Raw genomic sequence first — 16,272 nt, forward strand, 5'->3', positions numbered from 1 at the left:
TATACATTTTTATAAAGAAAGCACTTTGTAAGCTGATCTCAGTGCTACTTAGAAGCCTGAAGCAAAAAAGGATTGCTTGAGCCCAGGAATTTGAGGCTATAGTACACTGTAATCATGCCTGTGAAGAGGCACTGCACTCCATCCTAGACATGACGAGACCTTGTACCTAAGAAAGAGAACACTTTCTCAATATTTAAGAAGCAGACATAAGACTTCTGCCATTACATTTTTATTTCTAATACTTCTTCATTCACTTGCTGCTTCACACAATCACCAGATGTGCTACACTTTATTCCAGCAACTGTTGCTTGTTACCAAGTCATTTTCTTTCGGTACATACAGGTTGAGTGTCCCTAATCTGAAAATTGAAAATGCTCCAAAACCTGAAACTTTTTGAGCACCTACATGACTGTCAAAGGAAATGCTCATTAGAGCATTTCAGAATTTGGATTTCAGATTAGGGCTACTCAGCCTGTATTAGCACCCGCAGTGGATAACATTAAAGCCATGTTTGTTCCAGCAGCCTTTTAACATGTGGTGGCTGCTCTTCTCTCTCATTTTGAACATTTGTATGAATACATGTGTAGACAATGCCAGATCTTTCCTTTATATATTATGTAGTTTGTCTTTGGCTAACAGGGATTTTTAGCCCCAAGTTACATTCAGAATGCTTACCAATATTTAAAAATCAGCATTCAGATATTAGCAGTAAGTCCAAGTGATGATGTTATGCTTACTATATGTGATAATAACCTATATGATCTTTGATCTCCACAAGTTCAGTAAACCTGGAAATGACATTGAATGAGGCATTTGGCTATTTAGTTTTCCAAAGGCTAAAGTAAATTTTGACTAAGGACTGAGGCCAAAGCTTAGTTATAGTGTGTTTTCAATATTTATAATGTATAAAGTATTCCTTCATATTAGAAAAAATGAACTAAGGACATGAACAAACTACTCACACAAGAAATACAAATGGTGAACAAACATGAAAAAATATTCAACCTCAGTAGGCATCAAGTTAAATACAGGTAAAGCAATGACAGATTATTTTTCTGTTAGTTTGGAAAAAAAAAAAAAATGAAAAAGCTGATAATGAGTTGGTGAGAATGCCCAGAAAGAGAGTAAATTGTACATACTTTTATTGAAGGGCAGTTTGGCAGCATTTACCAAACATTTAAAATGTATACAGTGGTCCAGGAATCTATCCTCCAGAAGTACTGAAACATGTCCTCGAAAGATTTATACAAGACTGTTACATAGTTTTAACAGCAAAAAATCGAAATCTAAATGTGATCATAAGGTGAATGGAAAAATGAATGCTGACTCACTATGCAAAGGAATGCCTTATAGTTACTAAAACTAATGTGCTAAGTCAATATGTACTGTCTCAGAAACACTTCTGAGTATTGTTACAGAAGAAAATGCAAGTTGCAGAATATCTGTGATTTCTATGTAAATAAATAAAATATGGAAAAATGAGAGTCAAACCATTAACTGTAGTTGCCTCAAGGTTGGAGGGGGTATTGGGTTGAAGAGAAGAAGGGAGTATTTTTTTACTTCATACATACTTCTTTATTATTTGAATTTATTATAGTGTACATCTGTTATGTTTTAATTTTATAAAAGATTTAAATAAAACTAGGCTAGACCAAACCATGGAATAAAAGTATTATGAAAGAAACAAAAATTAATTACTTCTCTCATTGTAAGTGCAACCCACAGATAGCCTCCAGTGACTTGGGGAGGGAAAAGAACAACATTAATCAAAGATATAATGGAACCGCTGGAGGACAGTGGATCATAGCCTTGAAGAATCCAAGAAATGGCAAAATGCAGACCGCAAATTCCAATAATAAAATAATTATGTTTAAAAAAAAAAAACAGGAGAAAAGTGAAAAGAATGCTGTCAAAATCACCACCATGTCTCTATCTATGACTTGCTAATAATCCTTGAGTAGAGAGAAGACAAACATCTATGATGAAATCTATTTATAATGCTAGTGCTGCAAAGGAACACCTGCCTTGTGGAGTGACTGTGCTATATATGGCTGTTATTGTGTGTATACCTTATTTACTTATATTCTTCTAATCATCCATCCATCCATGCAGTAAACATATAGGGTAAGAGGGATACAGAGGTGACAGACAGTCCTGTGAGGGGAGAAACTTGTTTAGCACTGGTTCTCCAGTACCTGGAACATAGTAGGGGCTCAATAAGTATTTGTTGAATGAATGCATGGGCTCCCATCCAGTGAGAAAACAGAAAAGTCAACAGACAACTAAAAGGCAGTACAGGCTTCCAGCTCCATCCATGTCCATGCAAAGGACATGATCTTCTTCCTTTTTATGACTGCGTAGTATTCTGTGGTGTGTATGTATCACAATTTCTTTGTCCAGTCTATAACTGATGAGCATCTGGGTTGATTCCATGTCTTTGCTATTGTGAATAGTGCTGCAATGAGCATATGTGTGCATGTATCTTAATAACAAACTAATTTATTTTCCTTTGGTTATATACCATAGTTATAGTATGTTCTCAATATTTATAATGTATAAAGTGTTCTGTCATATTAGAAAAAATAGACTAAGGACATGAACAAACTACTCACACAAGAAATACAGATGGTGAACAAACATGAAAAAATATTAAACCTCAGTAGGCATCAAGTTAAATACAGGTACAGCAATGACAGATTATTTTTCTGTTAGTTTGGGGAAAAAAAAAAAGCTGATAATGAGTTGGTGTGTATGCCAAGAAAGAGAGTAATGGAATTGGTAGGTCAAATGGTATTTCTGCCTCTAGGTCACTGAAGAATCACCACACTGTCTTCCACAATAGTTGAACTAATTTATACTCTCATCAACAGTGTAAATGAATTCCTTTTTCTCTGCAACCTTGAACAGCATCTGTTGTTTTTTGACTTGTTAATAATAGACATTCTGACTGGCATGAGATGATATCTCATTGTGGTTTTAATTTGCATTTCTCTAATGAGTGATGTTGAGCTTTTTTTCATATTTTTATTGGCCACATGTATGTCTTCTTTTGAGAAGTGTCTGTTCATGTCCTTTGCCCACTTTTTAATGTTTTTTTTTCTTGTAATTTGTTTAAGTTCCTTGTAGACTCTGGATATTAGATCTTTGAGTACTAGTATTTTGAAAAGAATCTTTTTTTTTCTGAGAGGTAGGTCTCGACCGTGGGCTTAAAATATTCAGTACATCATACTATAAAAAGTTGTGCTGTCATCCGGGCTTTATTCTCCCACTCATAGAGCATAGGTAGAGCAGGCACAGCCTAGTTTTTAAGGGTCCTAGGATTTTTGAAATGGTAAATGAGCATTGACTTCAACTTGAAGTCACCAGCTGCATTAGACCCCTACTAACAGAGTCAGCCTGTCCTTTAAAGCTGTGAAGCCAGGCATTGATTTCTCTCTAGCTATGAAAGTCCTAGATTGGTATCTTTCAACAAAAGTCTGTTTCATCTACAATGAAAATCTGTTTAGTGTAGCCACCTTCATCAATTACCTTAGCTAGATCTTCTGGACAACTTGATGTAGCTTCTATATCAGCAATTGCTGCTACATCTTGCACCCGCCTTGTTCCCTGGTCACCCCCAACCTTGCAATTTTATGTTAGGAAGATGGCTTCTTTTTTAAAACCTTATGAGCCTACCTCTGCTAGCTTCCAACTTTTTTTCTGCAGCTTCCTCACCTCTCAGCCCTCATAGGATTGCAGAGAGTTAGGGCCTTACACTGCATTAGGCTTTGGCTTAAGGGAGTGTTGTAGCTGGTCTGACTGTCTATCCAGATCACTAAATCCCTATCAGCAATAAGGGTGTGTTGCCTTTTTTTTTTTTTTTTTTTTTTTTAAATCATTCCTGTGTTCACCAAAGTAGCCTTTGTATTTTCTTCAAGAACTTTTCCTTTGCATTCACAACTGGCACACCTCATTTGACTGTGCTTTTGTGTTTCACATATGTTGTTGTTGTTGTTGTTGTTGTTGCTGTTGTTGCTGTTGTTTTACAGATTGAAGGTTTGTAGCAAGCCCATGTCTGTCAGCCCCATTTTTCCAACAGCGTATGCTCTTTCATGTCTCTGTGTCACATTTTGGTAATTCTCACAATATTTCAAACTTTATTATTGCATCCTTTATGGTGGTCTATGATCAGTGATCTTTGATGTTAAATTGTAATTGATTTATAATGGCCTATAAGTGTTCAAGTGAAAGAAAGAGTCACATGTCTCTCACTTTAAATTGAGAGATGGAGATGATTAAGCTTATTGAGGAAAGCATGTCAAAAGCCAAAATAGGCCAAAAGTTAGGCCCCTTGTGTGAAGCATAATGCTATGCACACATAATGGACTACAGTATAAACATGCACTGGGAAACCACAAAATATGTGTGACTCACTTTATTGTGACATTCACTTTATTATGGCAGTCTGTTACCAGACCTGTAATATTTCCAAGGTATGCCTGTATTTGCAGTACAGTGATAGAGATATGAACAGGCAAATCAGAGATGGGACACATAAGACTACTAGGAAGCCCCTGGAAGACATCCTCAGGGAGGCTATGCTTGGAGTAAATGTTGAGAAATGAGTAGAAGCCTGCCAGGTAAAAAAGTAGAAAAGGTTATCCCAGGCAGAAGAACCAACATAAACAAAGGAACATAGTCAAGAAAAAGCAGGGCTTATTTTTTTATTGCATATTTTCATAACTTGATTCAGGTAATCAGATGTCGCAGAAAATACCCCAAATTTTAAAAAAATATCTTAAGTTTTAAAAATTCTTATGGTAATGTCATGTAACTTCCTGTCTAGTGTCATATCTAATCATGTTAAACACATTTTGCAAGGGTGCCATATGGCAAAGGGCTTTTATTTCAGGTAAATGGTGAAATTGTTGGTCCTTTTATTCTTTTTTAAATTTTTATTTATTTATTTTTGAGGTGGGGTCTCACTCTGACACCCAGGCTGGAGTGTAGTGGCAGAACCATAGTTCCCCACAATCTTGAACTCTTGGGTTCAAGGGATCCTCCAGAGTAGCTGGGAATATAGGCATGCACCACCACACCCAGCTAATTTTTAAAAATTTATGTAGAGGCGGGGTCTCGCTATATTGATGAGATTCATCTCAAACTCCTGGCCTCCTCAAGCAGGGCTTATTTAAAAAGCTGAAAGTCATTTATTATGGTTAAAGCATGAGGGGAGGAGGCTAGAAAGATAAAGTCTGGATCACAGAAGACCTTGGGAGCCATGCTGACTTTGGGTTTTATCTGAAGAGAATGTCTTTAAGAAGACAATCAGATTTATATTCTTAAAAGATGCACACAAATACGTATTTGTCTTCAATTTGTATATGCTTTACAAGGATTAATTCATTTAATTCTCATAACAAACTATGGAGTAGGTACCATTATTCTCCCCATTTTGCAGTTGAGAAAACTGAGGCACAAAGGAGTTAATGATTTGCCTAAGGTGACCTGACGCTGTGGTGGAACTGAGTTAAAAACCCAGACATTCTGGATCCAATGCCCATGCCCTTTTCCACTATGCTTTACTCTCTTTGTGTTTCTTCAAGATGCATGTGTTTTCTTATGAAAGGGGAATAAAAAATTTTTTCATGTAATTTCTTCCATACCACCTACCAACCAAGATAGAATGTTCTTTGGTCTTGCAAATAAAGTCGTTCAGCAGTTCAGTAGTCTGTCTGTCTTTTCTTCATTTCCTCAGGATTCACTTTCCTCTTATCACTTAGCTGCTTCTTATCCCTTTTAGTCTGGATTTTTAATTATAGTTTCAGGGGTACATATGCAGATTTGCTATATAGGTCAATTGCATGTCACAGGGGTTTGATATACAGTTTGTTTTGTCACGCAGGTAATAAGCATAGGTAATTTTTCTATCCTCACCCTTCCCCCACCCTCCACCCTCAAGTAGGCCCTGGTATCTGTTGTTTGCGTCTTTGTGTCCATAGGTACTGAATGTTTAGCTCCCACTTATAAGTGAGAATCTGCAATATTTTGTTTTCTGTTCCAGTGTTTGCTGGAATGGAAGATGATGGCCTCCAGCTCTATCCATGTTGCTGCAAAGGATGTGATCTCATTCTTTTTTATGGCTGCATAGCATTCTATTTTGTACATATATCCCACGGTTTTTTTCCTTATCTAGTGTACCATTGATGGGCATTTAGGTTGATTCCATGTCTTTGCTGATGTAAATAGGGCCACAATAAACATACACATACATGTTTCTTTATGATAGAAATATTCCTTCAGATATACCCAATAATGGGATTGCTGGGTCAAATGGTAATTCTGCTTTGAGTTCTTTGAGAAATCACCACCCTGCTTTCCACAGTGGTTTGTGGAAACGCTTTACACTCCCACCAGCAGTGTATAAGCGTTTCCCGTTCTTCATAACCTTTCCAGCATCTGTTATTTTTTGACATTTTAATAATGGTCATTCTGACTAGTATGTGATGATATCTCATTTTGGTCTTGATTTGCATTTCTTTAATGATCAGTGATCATATTTTCATATGCTTGTTGGCCACATATATGTCTTCTTTTAAGAAATGTCTGTTCATGTCCTTTGCCTACCTTTTAATGGGGTTTGTTTTTTGCTTGTAAATTTGTTTAAGTTCCACATAGACTCTGGATGTTAGACCTTTGTCAGATGCATAGTGTACAGATATTTTCTCCCATGCTGTAGAGTGTCTGTTTATTCTGTTGATAGTTTTGTGTGTGTGTGTGTTGTTTGTGTGTTTGTTTGTTTGCTGTGCAGACTCTCATTTAATTAGGTCCCATTTGTCAATTTTTGTTTTTGTTGCAGTTGCTTTTGGAGTCTTCATCATGGAATTTTTGCCAGGGCCTGTGTCCAGAATGATATTTCCTAAGTTGTCTTCCAGGGTTTTCATAGTTTTAGGTTTTTCATTTAAGTGTTTAATCCATCTTGAGTTGATTTTTGTATGTGGTGTAAGGAAGGGGTCCAATTTCAGTCTTCTGCATATGGCTAGCCAGTTAGCCCAGCACCATTTGTTGAATAGGAAGTCCTTTCCCCATTGCTTATTTTTGTCAACTTTGTCAAAGCTCAGATGGTCGTAAATATGTGGCATTATTTCTGGCCTCTTTATATTTTGTTCCACTGGTCTTTGTGTCTGTTTTTGTACCAATATCATACTGTTTTGGTTACTATAGCTTGTAGTATGCTTTGAAGTCAGGTCATGTGATGCTTCCACCTTTGTTCTTTTTGCTTAGCATTGCTTTCACTATTCAGTCTCTTTTATGGTTCCATATGAATTTTAAAATAGTTTTTTCTAATTCTGTGAAGAATGTCATTGGTAGTTTGATAGAAATAGCATTGAATCTGCAAATTGCTTTGGGCAATATGGCCATTTTAACAATCTTCTTCCTATCCGTGAGCTTGGAATGTTTTTCTTTTTGCTTGTGTCACCTGTGATTTCTTTGAGCAGTGATTTGTAATTCTCGTTGTAAAGATCTTTCACTTCCCTGGTTAGCTGTATTTTATTCTCTTTGTGGCTATTGTGAATGGGATTGTGTTCTTGTTTTGGCTGTCAGTCTGTATGGTGTTGTATAGAAATGCCACTGATTTTTGTGCATTGATTTTGTATCCTGAGACTTTTGTGCATTGATTTTGTATCCTGAAGTTGTTTATCAGATCAGGGAGCTTTTGGGCAGAGACAGTGGGGTTTTCTAGGTATAGAATCATATCGTCTACAAACAGGAATAGTTTGACTTCCTCTCTTCCTATTTGAATGCCTTTTATTTCTTTCTCTTGCCTTATTGCTCTGGCTAAGAATTCCAGTGTAATATTGAATAGGGTAGTGAGAGAGGGCATCTTTGTTTTGTTCTGGGTTTCAAAGGGTATGCTTCTAACATTTGCTCATTTAGTATGATGTTGGCTGTGGGTTTTTCATAGAGGGCTCTTATTATTTTGAAGTATGTTCCTTCAGTGCCTAGTTCGTTGAGGGTTTTTAACACTATGATATGTTGAATTTTAAAAGCCTTTTCTGCATCTATTGAGATGATCATGTGGTTTTTTGTTTGCGTTGTTTATGTGATGGATCACATTTGTTGATTTGCATATGTTGAACCAACCTTGCATCCCAGGGTTAAAGTCTACTTGATCATGATGGATTTGCTTTTTTGTATGCTGCTGGATTTGGTTTGCTGGTATTTTGTTGTGGATTTTTGCATCTGCATTCATCAATCCCTTTTAGTCTTGTTCCCTGTCTCTGTCCTCCCTTTTCTATAAACCCTTTGGCTTCCAAGGTACCCAGTGTAGCTCCAGCAATTAAAGAGGCAAGGTGGGAGTTGTCTGAGCCTTTTTCTTCTAGAATCAAAGGTGCACATACCACAAATCTCAAAAAAAGCAAAGAGGTAGAGTACGCAATATGACAATTTTTTTTTTTTTTTTTCTGGAAAGACAGTCTCGCTCTGTCGCCCAGCTGGAGTGCAGTGGCGCAATCATGTCTCACTGTAATCACGACCCCTTGGGCTCCAGCGAACCTGCTACCTCAGCCTCCCAACAGGTACATGCTACCACACCCAGCTATTTTTTATTTTTATTTTTTTGTAGAGATGTGTTGTCACTATGTTGCCCAGGCTCGGTCTCAAATTCCTCGGCTCAGGCCATCCTCCTGCCTCAACCTCCCAAAGTGCTGAGATTACAGGCATGAGCCACTATGCCCAATCAATATGACAATCTTTCACTTACTTTGCAAATAATAGTGATTGTTAGTTCACAGGTGTGTACTCTTTGCTTCTAAATTGTATAGGGAGACAGAGGTGAGATGGAGGAAGTAGAAGGCATGTTCCCCTTCATCAGTGATCTTGCAGTGTTACGCTTTCATTCAGGTTACTATTTTATGACTGGTATTTTGTCAACAAAAACGCCATGATGCTGGGAGCAGTGGCTCTTCCTGTAACCGCACCACTTTTGGAGGCCAAGGTGGGAGGACACTTGAAGCCAGGAATTTAAGACTAGCCTGGGCAACATGTGCCATCTCTACCAAAAAAATAATAATAATAAACTGGACATGCTAGTGTGTGCCTGTAGTCCTAGCTACTCAAGAAGTTGAGGCTGGAGGGTTGCTTGAGCCCAGGAGTCAAGGCTGCAGTGAGCTGCAATCCCACCACTGCATTCCAGCCAGGGCAACAGAGTGAGACCCTCTCTCAAAAAAAAAAATATGATTTTTACTAAACAGATGAGGAAATGTGGTTTAGAGGAAAGCTTTGTATACCCAACTTCCATTTCTATGATATTCTGTTAACCACACTGCAGATCCTATACCTCTGTCTCAGGAAACCTCTAATACCTGCCATACTGGTATTTGGGAGAATTAAGTGGTTAAAATCATCTAACTCTGTTCTGTATAAGTCTGAACATGCTCCTCTTTTCAAAAGTGTAAATTATTGACCAAAAACAGAAAATGTAGGAGACTATGATTTCAATTTACTTATCTACTGATAAATTTCGTGGTTTTCTTTCGTAAAGATGAGGAAAACTGACAGATGATAATCTCAAATATTAGTAAAGATTTGGGAAAATAGTAACAATCTAGAAACCCAAAATGATGGGAAATATTTTCTTCTTGTTAGAGAAATAGGGTACAGTAATTTATGTTTGGAGACTGGCTTGGGTGACAGAGTGAGACCCTGTCTCAAAAAAAAAGAAAAAAAACTATTTGGTTGATAACATGGTGTTTATTTTTTTAATTACCTTTTAGTTTTGCTAGATTCATTACTTTTATTTACCATTTATTAAGTTTAACATTCTGCTAAGAAGCAATGTTTTCGGACTTTCACATTGAAAAGTCCTCCCATCATTAAGCATATACAATTTACCATTTTCAGCAGAGATTCGTTTTCACAACTAGCTCTTCAGGATTATTGCACTGAGCTGAATCTTTATGTGCAGCATGTGAAAAGTGGTTCGTAGCCTTTTCTCCTTTCATGAAACATTAGCTTAAACATTAGCACTGCTACTGGGGGTAATATTCAGAAGATCATAGGGACATGTAGATTGATATGAGAAGATAATTACTATGTTGAATAGAATTTTAAATGAACATCAAATACTAATTGTTAGTGGTCTTTTTTATTTTTTTAGAAACAGAGTCTTGCCCTGTCACCCAGGCTGGAGTGTGGTGGCATGATCACAGCTCACTGCAGTCTTAAACTTCTGGGCTCAAGTGATCCTCCCACCTTAGCCTCTCAAGTAGGCTGGACTACAGGGACACACCACCACACCTGGCTAATTTTTGTTGTTTTTTGTGGATATGGGGATCTCACTGTGTTGCCCAGGCTGGTCTTGAACTCCTGGCCTCAAGCTGTCCTCCACCCTCAGACTCCCAAAGTGCTGGAATTACAGACGTGAGCCATCACACCCAGCCAGTAATATGATTTTGTTTTAATTCTTTCATTGTGTATTTTTACTTTATCTCTTCATTTTATACTTTAAACAAATTTAAGATTTGTATAACTTTCAAAGATGCATGCATGGTAATTGTCCTCACGGTGTTGTTTTTAAAGCAAAAGTTGGAGAATACACAAACATCTTAAAACAGGAAATTGGTTCTTAATTCAGGTATTAGAAATGATGAAGTAAATCTACAGATTTACATAGTAAATCTATGTAAAAGTTATTTACCATATCGATATAAAATCATAGTTATTTTTTAAAAGATTACAAAAGCAGACCATAAATTAGTCCCTTTTTTTTTTTTTTTTTTTTTACATCGTATGTTTAGAAGTGTAGGAAGAAAACATACCACGATGTTAACAGCAGTTTTCTTTGTGTAGATTTATACATGAGATGGTCTTTACTTTCAACTTTCTGTCTTGCATATTGTCTGAGGTGGTTTTCTAAATTATTAATTAGTTTTTATAGTTAGTGTGTATAATTTTACAGGTGGAAAAAATATTTTTAAAATCAAATTTGAAAACGTAATAGAACCTTGAAAGCAATTAAATGCTATTTAAGCATGCAAAAAACAATTTGCACAACGCACGCTAATTGTTACCAGCGCTCTAACTTGCTTTTCATTGCTTCTCCTTTTGCCTGTACTGAAATACTATTAACACTTGATATGACACATTTTCCCACCCCACAGCTTCTTGTTCCCTTTATTCTTCATTTGTTTCCCTCCACCCCCTTTGAGCTGAAATGGCAGACCTGTCTTATTTCCAGTGTGTACACTCTGAATGTGGGTACAATTTGAGGTGGAACATATACGTCACTGTCATTCTTCTGACATTGAGCCTTACCTTGATCAGTAAGTTAGAATGAATCTTCAGTGTGTTTCACTAAGTTCTATTTAATTAAACACCTATCTTGAGTAATACAGATTTAATTAAGCTATTAGGGATACCCATGTTTCACCCTCCTCTTTGCATTCTAGAATGCCAGGAATCAGAACACGATTATTTTTTTCAAAGGTACAGAAATGTGACTCAGATTTCACTTTGACCCTTAATGCTCTAATGTCATTACTTAGGCTTAACTGAAAGGCTACATTTTTTAAAAAAGTATCCTGTCCAATTGCCAGATATTTTGTGTCTGCATTTAGTATTGCTGGTTTAAATCTTGTTGAATCTTGACTGGACTGGTTGAAATGGTAGAGTTTTGGTTTCAACATCTGAGAAAATGAAGGAGAAGAATCACAAAGAGTAGGCAGAGAGGCAAAAGTTTTGAACAAACCCACATACCAAGTAGTCTACTAATTGTGATATAAGTGAATATAGGAAACTGGCTTCTCCCTAGAATAATTATTATAAGATAAGATTTGCACAATTCCAGGAACGGCCTTAAGGCAGGGTCTGTTGAGCAGACTTTCAAAGGCTTTGTTATCATCAGCGCTCAGCGATGGGTTAAAAGGTGGTGTTTCTTTTTTTTTTTTTTTTTTTTTTTTTTTTTTTTTTTTTGGATGCTTTTATTATTTACTTTATTTTTAGATCTATCTTTATTTTTTTATTATATATTATGACTTTAAGTTCTAGGGTACATGTGCATGAACATGCAAGGTTGGTTACATATGTATAGCTTATGCATGTTGGTATGCTGCACCCATCAACTCGTCAGCACCGCTATCAACTTCATCATTTATATCATGTATAACTCTCCCAATGAAGTCCCCCCTCCCTCCCCCCTCCCCACTGGTAGGCGCAGTGTGTGATATTCCCCTTCCTGAGTCCAAGTGATGCTCATTGTTTCAGTTCGCACCCTATGAGTGAGAACATGCGGTGTTTGGTTTGCTCTTCCTTGTGATAGTCTTGCTAGAAGATGGTTCCAGCTGCATCCAGGTCCCTACAAAGGAACGCCAAGCTCATCCTTTTTTATGGCTGGCATAGTATTCCATGGTGTATATGTGCCCATTTTCTTAATCCAGTCCTGTCACAGATGGACATTTGGGTTGTTCCCAAGCTTTGCTATTGTGAATAGTGGCCACAATAAACTAGCGTGTCATGTGTCTCTGTAGGTAGAATAATTTATAATCCCTTTGGGTATAGTACCCGTAGACTGGGGAATGGCTTGGGGTCATATGGTAACATCTAGTTCTAGATCCTTGAGGAATGCCATACTGTTTTCCATAATGGTTGAACTAGTTACAATCCCACCAACAGTGTAAGAGTGTTTCGCTATTTCTACACATCTCTCCCGAACCAACCTGTTGTTTTACTGACTTCTTAATGATTGCCATTCTAAGCTGGTGTGAGATGGTATGCTCCATTGTGGTTTAGATTTGCATTTCTTGATGGCGAGTGATGATGAGCATTTTTCATGTGTCTGTTGGCCCTGTATGAATGTCTTCTTGAGAAATGTCTGTTTCAATATCCTTTGCCCACTTTTTGATGGGGTTGTATTGTTTTTTTTTCTGTATATTTGTTTGAGTTCTTTGTAGATTCTGATTTAGGCCCTTTGCTCAGATGAGTAGGTTTAGCAAAAATTTCTCCGCCTGTCTGTAGGTGGCCTGTTTCACTGCTGATGGTAGTTTCTTTTGCGTGTGCAAAGCTCTTTAGTTTAATTAGATCCGCAAAAGGTGGTGTTTCTATTATATGTTTCATATTGAGAACGTATGACCATGAGTGCCTTACAAGCTTAGTCTCAGGATCTTCCTAAGTCACAGGTGGTGTTGGGCCACAGACACACTTCCATAATTCTTAGCAGTTTTCTTTCGCTAGCCTAAACTTAGGCTTTTGATGATTTTTCTCAATTTCCCTGGTCGTTCCTTCTTAGCCCTGAACTGCGCTAATAACACGCAAATTCCAAATACCTAAAAAAGGGAAATAAATAATCAGAAAGAGTGAAATTAGAGAATTGGAGGAAAAGAGTAGAATCTGGCATCTTTAGGAACCTACGTTACTTTTCTTTTAATTGCTTGAAGTTTTTTTTTTTTTTTTTTTTGGTCTTTTTTTTTTAAAGAGAGTTTCACTCTGTCACCCAGGCTGGTGTGCAGTGGCACAATCATAGCTCACTACAGACTCAAATGCCTAGACTCAAGTGATCCTGCTGCCTCAGCCTCTTAAAGTGCTGGTATTACAAGCATGAGCCACCATGCCCCAACTTTTTTAATTAAACGTTGACCCAATCAGTATTCTGGATAGAGAGCTATCTCCCAGCACCCTGTAGTTAAGAGGGTGAATTCTGGCTCCAAGCCCGGCTCCACCCCTTGCTCCATGTTGGGCAAGAGACTCAGACTCCTTATGCTCCAGTTTCCTCCTGTGTCAGCTCCTCAGAAATCCATGTCATTAACATATTAGAGTTTTAGGACATGGTAAGTCATGGTGAGTGTTGGCTATTATTAACATCTACTAGTATTTTTGTAATAATGAGCTATGTAGATTGGATGTTCCCAAATTTTGAGGAAGAAGTGGCCTATCTCTCCCGTCTTTGGACTGTGTCCAGCTCAGTCTCTGACGTCTTCTCAGAGAAGGTAATCTGGCAGGAGAATGCCACCTGCCTGTGGTGCTAGACTAGGGTAAGGAGTTGTCCAGACCGCCAGACTTCTTCCCAGGAGAGCTCATCAAGAGCCCTGGAGTGCCCCGCCCACAGCCCACCTGCATTTCCTCCATGAAATATCTACTTGAAGACAGGCAACTCACATGTGTAATCCCAGCATTTTTGGGAGGCTCAGGCAGGAGGATCACTTGAGTCCAAGAGTTTGAGACTAGCCTGGATAACGTAGTGAGACCCCATCTCTACAAAAAAATTTTAAAAAATTAGCCAGGCATTTTGCACGTGCCTGTGGTCCCAGTTATTCAGGAAGCTGAGGCAGGAGGAGGATTGCTTGATCCCAGGAAGTCAAGGCTGCAGTGAGCTCTGATCACACCACTACATTCTAGCCTGGGTGACAGAGCAAGACGCTGTCTCAAAAGAAAAAAAACCAATACAAGGGAAGCAAGGTGAGAAGTATGTGGTGGGGACAGGGCAAGAGAATAAGACTTGTCAAGAAATATGACAAGAGCTATCAGTAAAACACAGAGAGTTGACTCTTCGGGCAGCTGGTGTGAAATGTAGTCTGTCAGCAGCAGGTCACTGGCTCAGCCACAGCAGTGGTGGTCCACGTTAGAACAGCAGCTTCTCATCTCCTCCCCTCCCACTCCTTGCGAGTTTCTGAACACTCCTTCCCCCATGGTGCTGGTATTTACTGACTCCCAACTCTGCTTTCCTTGCAGCTGACCCTCTGGTGGGCAGCATCGCCACACAGTACATGACCAACAGAGCAGAGCACGACCGGATGGCCAGACAGTGGACCAAGCGGTACGCCACATAGGGGCCTGCTGCCTGCCGCCCCCGCGGGACCTGTGCAAGCACATTCACCAAGTGCATCGGTAGCCCTGCCCACCCCTCCAGACCTCGGTTCTTATTTTCCTATTTTTATTAAATTTGGAACCATTTTGTGATGGTATGTTGTCCATCTTCCCATCCCACTTCTTCCTGCCCCACTTCCTCTCTCCCACACTCTCTTTTTTCTCTCATTTTATTCCCTTGTTGATTTCTGTTAACTTGAAAGATTTGGGATTTTTTTCCCACCTCATCATAGATGGGAACTTTTGTTTTCAGTGCAAACAATGTTGGAGCTGTAATAGTAAGAGCTTTCTTACAAAGCTTTGTATTACTGTGTGGTTTTGTTTTTTTTGTTGTTGTTTATTTGATTTTGATTTTTTTCCTTTTGTGTGATCTTTGGGAAAACACATTCAGAATTATATCTCGTTTCTACTTAAATGTAGTGCTTAGGGTTAATTTTTTGTACTGAAGTCTTTATTGGTGGGTGCATGCTACTGGGAACAAGTTTTTGTACAAAAGCTTCAATCAGAATCACTGTGCATTACTGAGACTCTGTTTATCACTAGCCTTCTGTCCCTCACGCAGAAGACTGTTGGATTGAACAAAATAATATGTATTTTGATTTACTTAAAGTGCTTGTAAATTTCTTAGGGACCTGCCACTTTTGACTGTGGATCAGTTGATGTACACTTGTATTATTAAAGCACTCAATAAATCACTGTGGCTGATAAATGCACTTCTGGTAACCCGACATTTGCTTTGTGTCCTGGTGACCGCTGTAGCCCTACATGCAGTGAGGCTTGTCTAATTCAATTACAGGTTCAAGTGTATTTTTCATCTCAAAGCTCTAATATTTCTTTGTAGTTGAGTTGCTTAGCATGTGGAATTTCTCCAGCTGTCAGTAGCCTGATGATTTTATGGTTGTTATAGTAGATTGATATTATTTTACATATTGACTGGACATTCTTTCTGTTACAACCTTCTTTATCAACAATTAAAATATGTAACTCCAAAAATAGCCTTCTTGTGAAAGTGAAGTCTGAGCTAATCATTGTGTTCAGCCACTTTCAACTTTATTTCTCTCAAAATTGTTACAGTGATTGCCCTCAAGCTTTGTTTTGTTCTTTTTTTTTTTTTTTTTCCTCCATGATTTTAGCGAAAGAAGTAAACTCAACTGTATTGGTCACGGTCAGCTCATTCAATGACAGAGGTGTCTGTCTGGCTTCACCTTCAAGCTATTTTAGTGTGCAGCTATAGGAGGCAGAGGAAACATGTCGGCAGTGTAGTTTCTAAACACGCTGACTTGCTGATTGATAATTCAGGGTTATTTGTGTAGCAAAGCGTGGTGGAAACTCCTACTCTTGCTCCACCAAATACAGTTACAGACCCTACCATACGCTTGGTCTCATTTAAGGAACCATTAACACCTTCACTGCTGAATAGTAGGATTTATAAAC

At 38.2% G+C, this 16,272-nt stretch overlaps 1 protein-coding gene across 1 annotated transcript in view; it reads left to right on the forward strand.

The window, feature by feature from the left end:
- LOC108543059 (ubiquitin-conjugating enzyme E2 E2-like) overlaps positions 1-15,551 on the forward strand; it is a 96,556-nt gene extending 81,005 nt beyond the window's left edge. Inside the window, exon 4 of the mRNA XM_017893390.1 lies at positions 14,704-15,551. Coding sequence (XP_017748879.1) covers positions 14,704-14,801 — 98 coding nt within the window. The 3' untranslated portion in view covers positions 14,802-15,551. The remainder of the gene's footprint in view (positions 1-14,703) is intronic.
- The last annotated feature ends 721 nt before the right edge of the window (positions 15,552-16,272 follow it).

The sequence above is a fragment of the Rhinopithecus bieti genome, unplaced genomic scaffold, assembly GCF_001698545.2.
Source record: "Rhinopithecus bieti isolate Rb0 unplaced genomic scaffold, ASM169854v2 scaffold_23460, whole genome shotgun sequence".
NCBI lineage: Eukaryota > Metazoa > Chordata > Mammalia > Primates > Cercopithecidae > Rhinopithecus > Rhinopithecus bieti.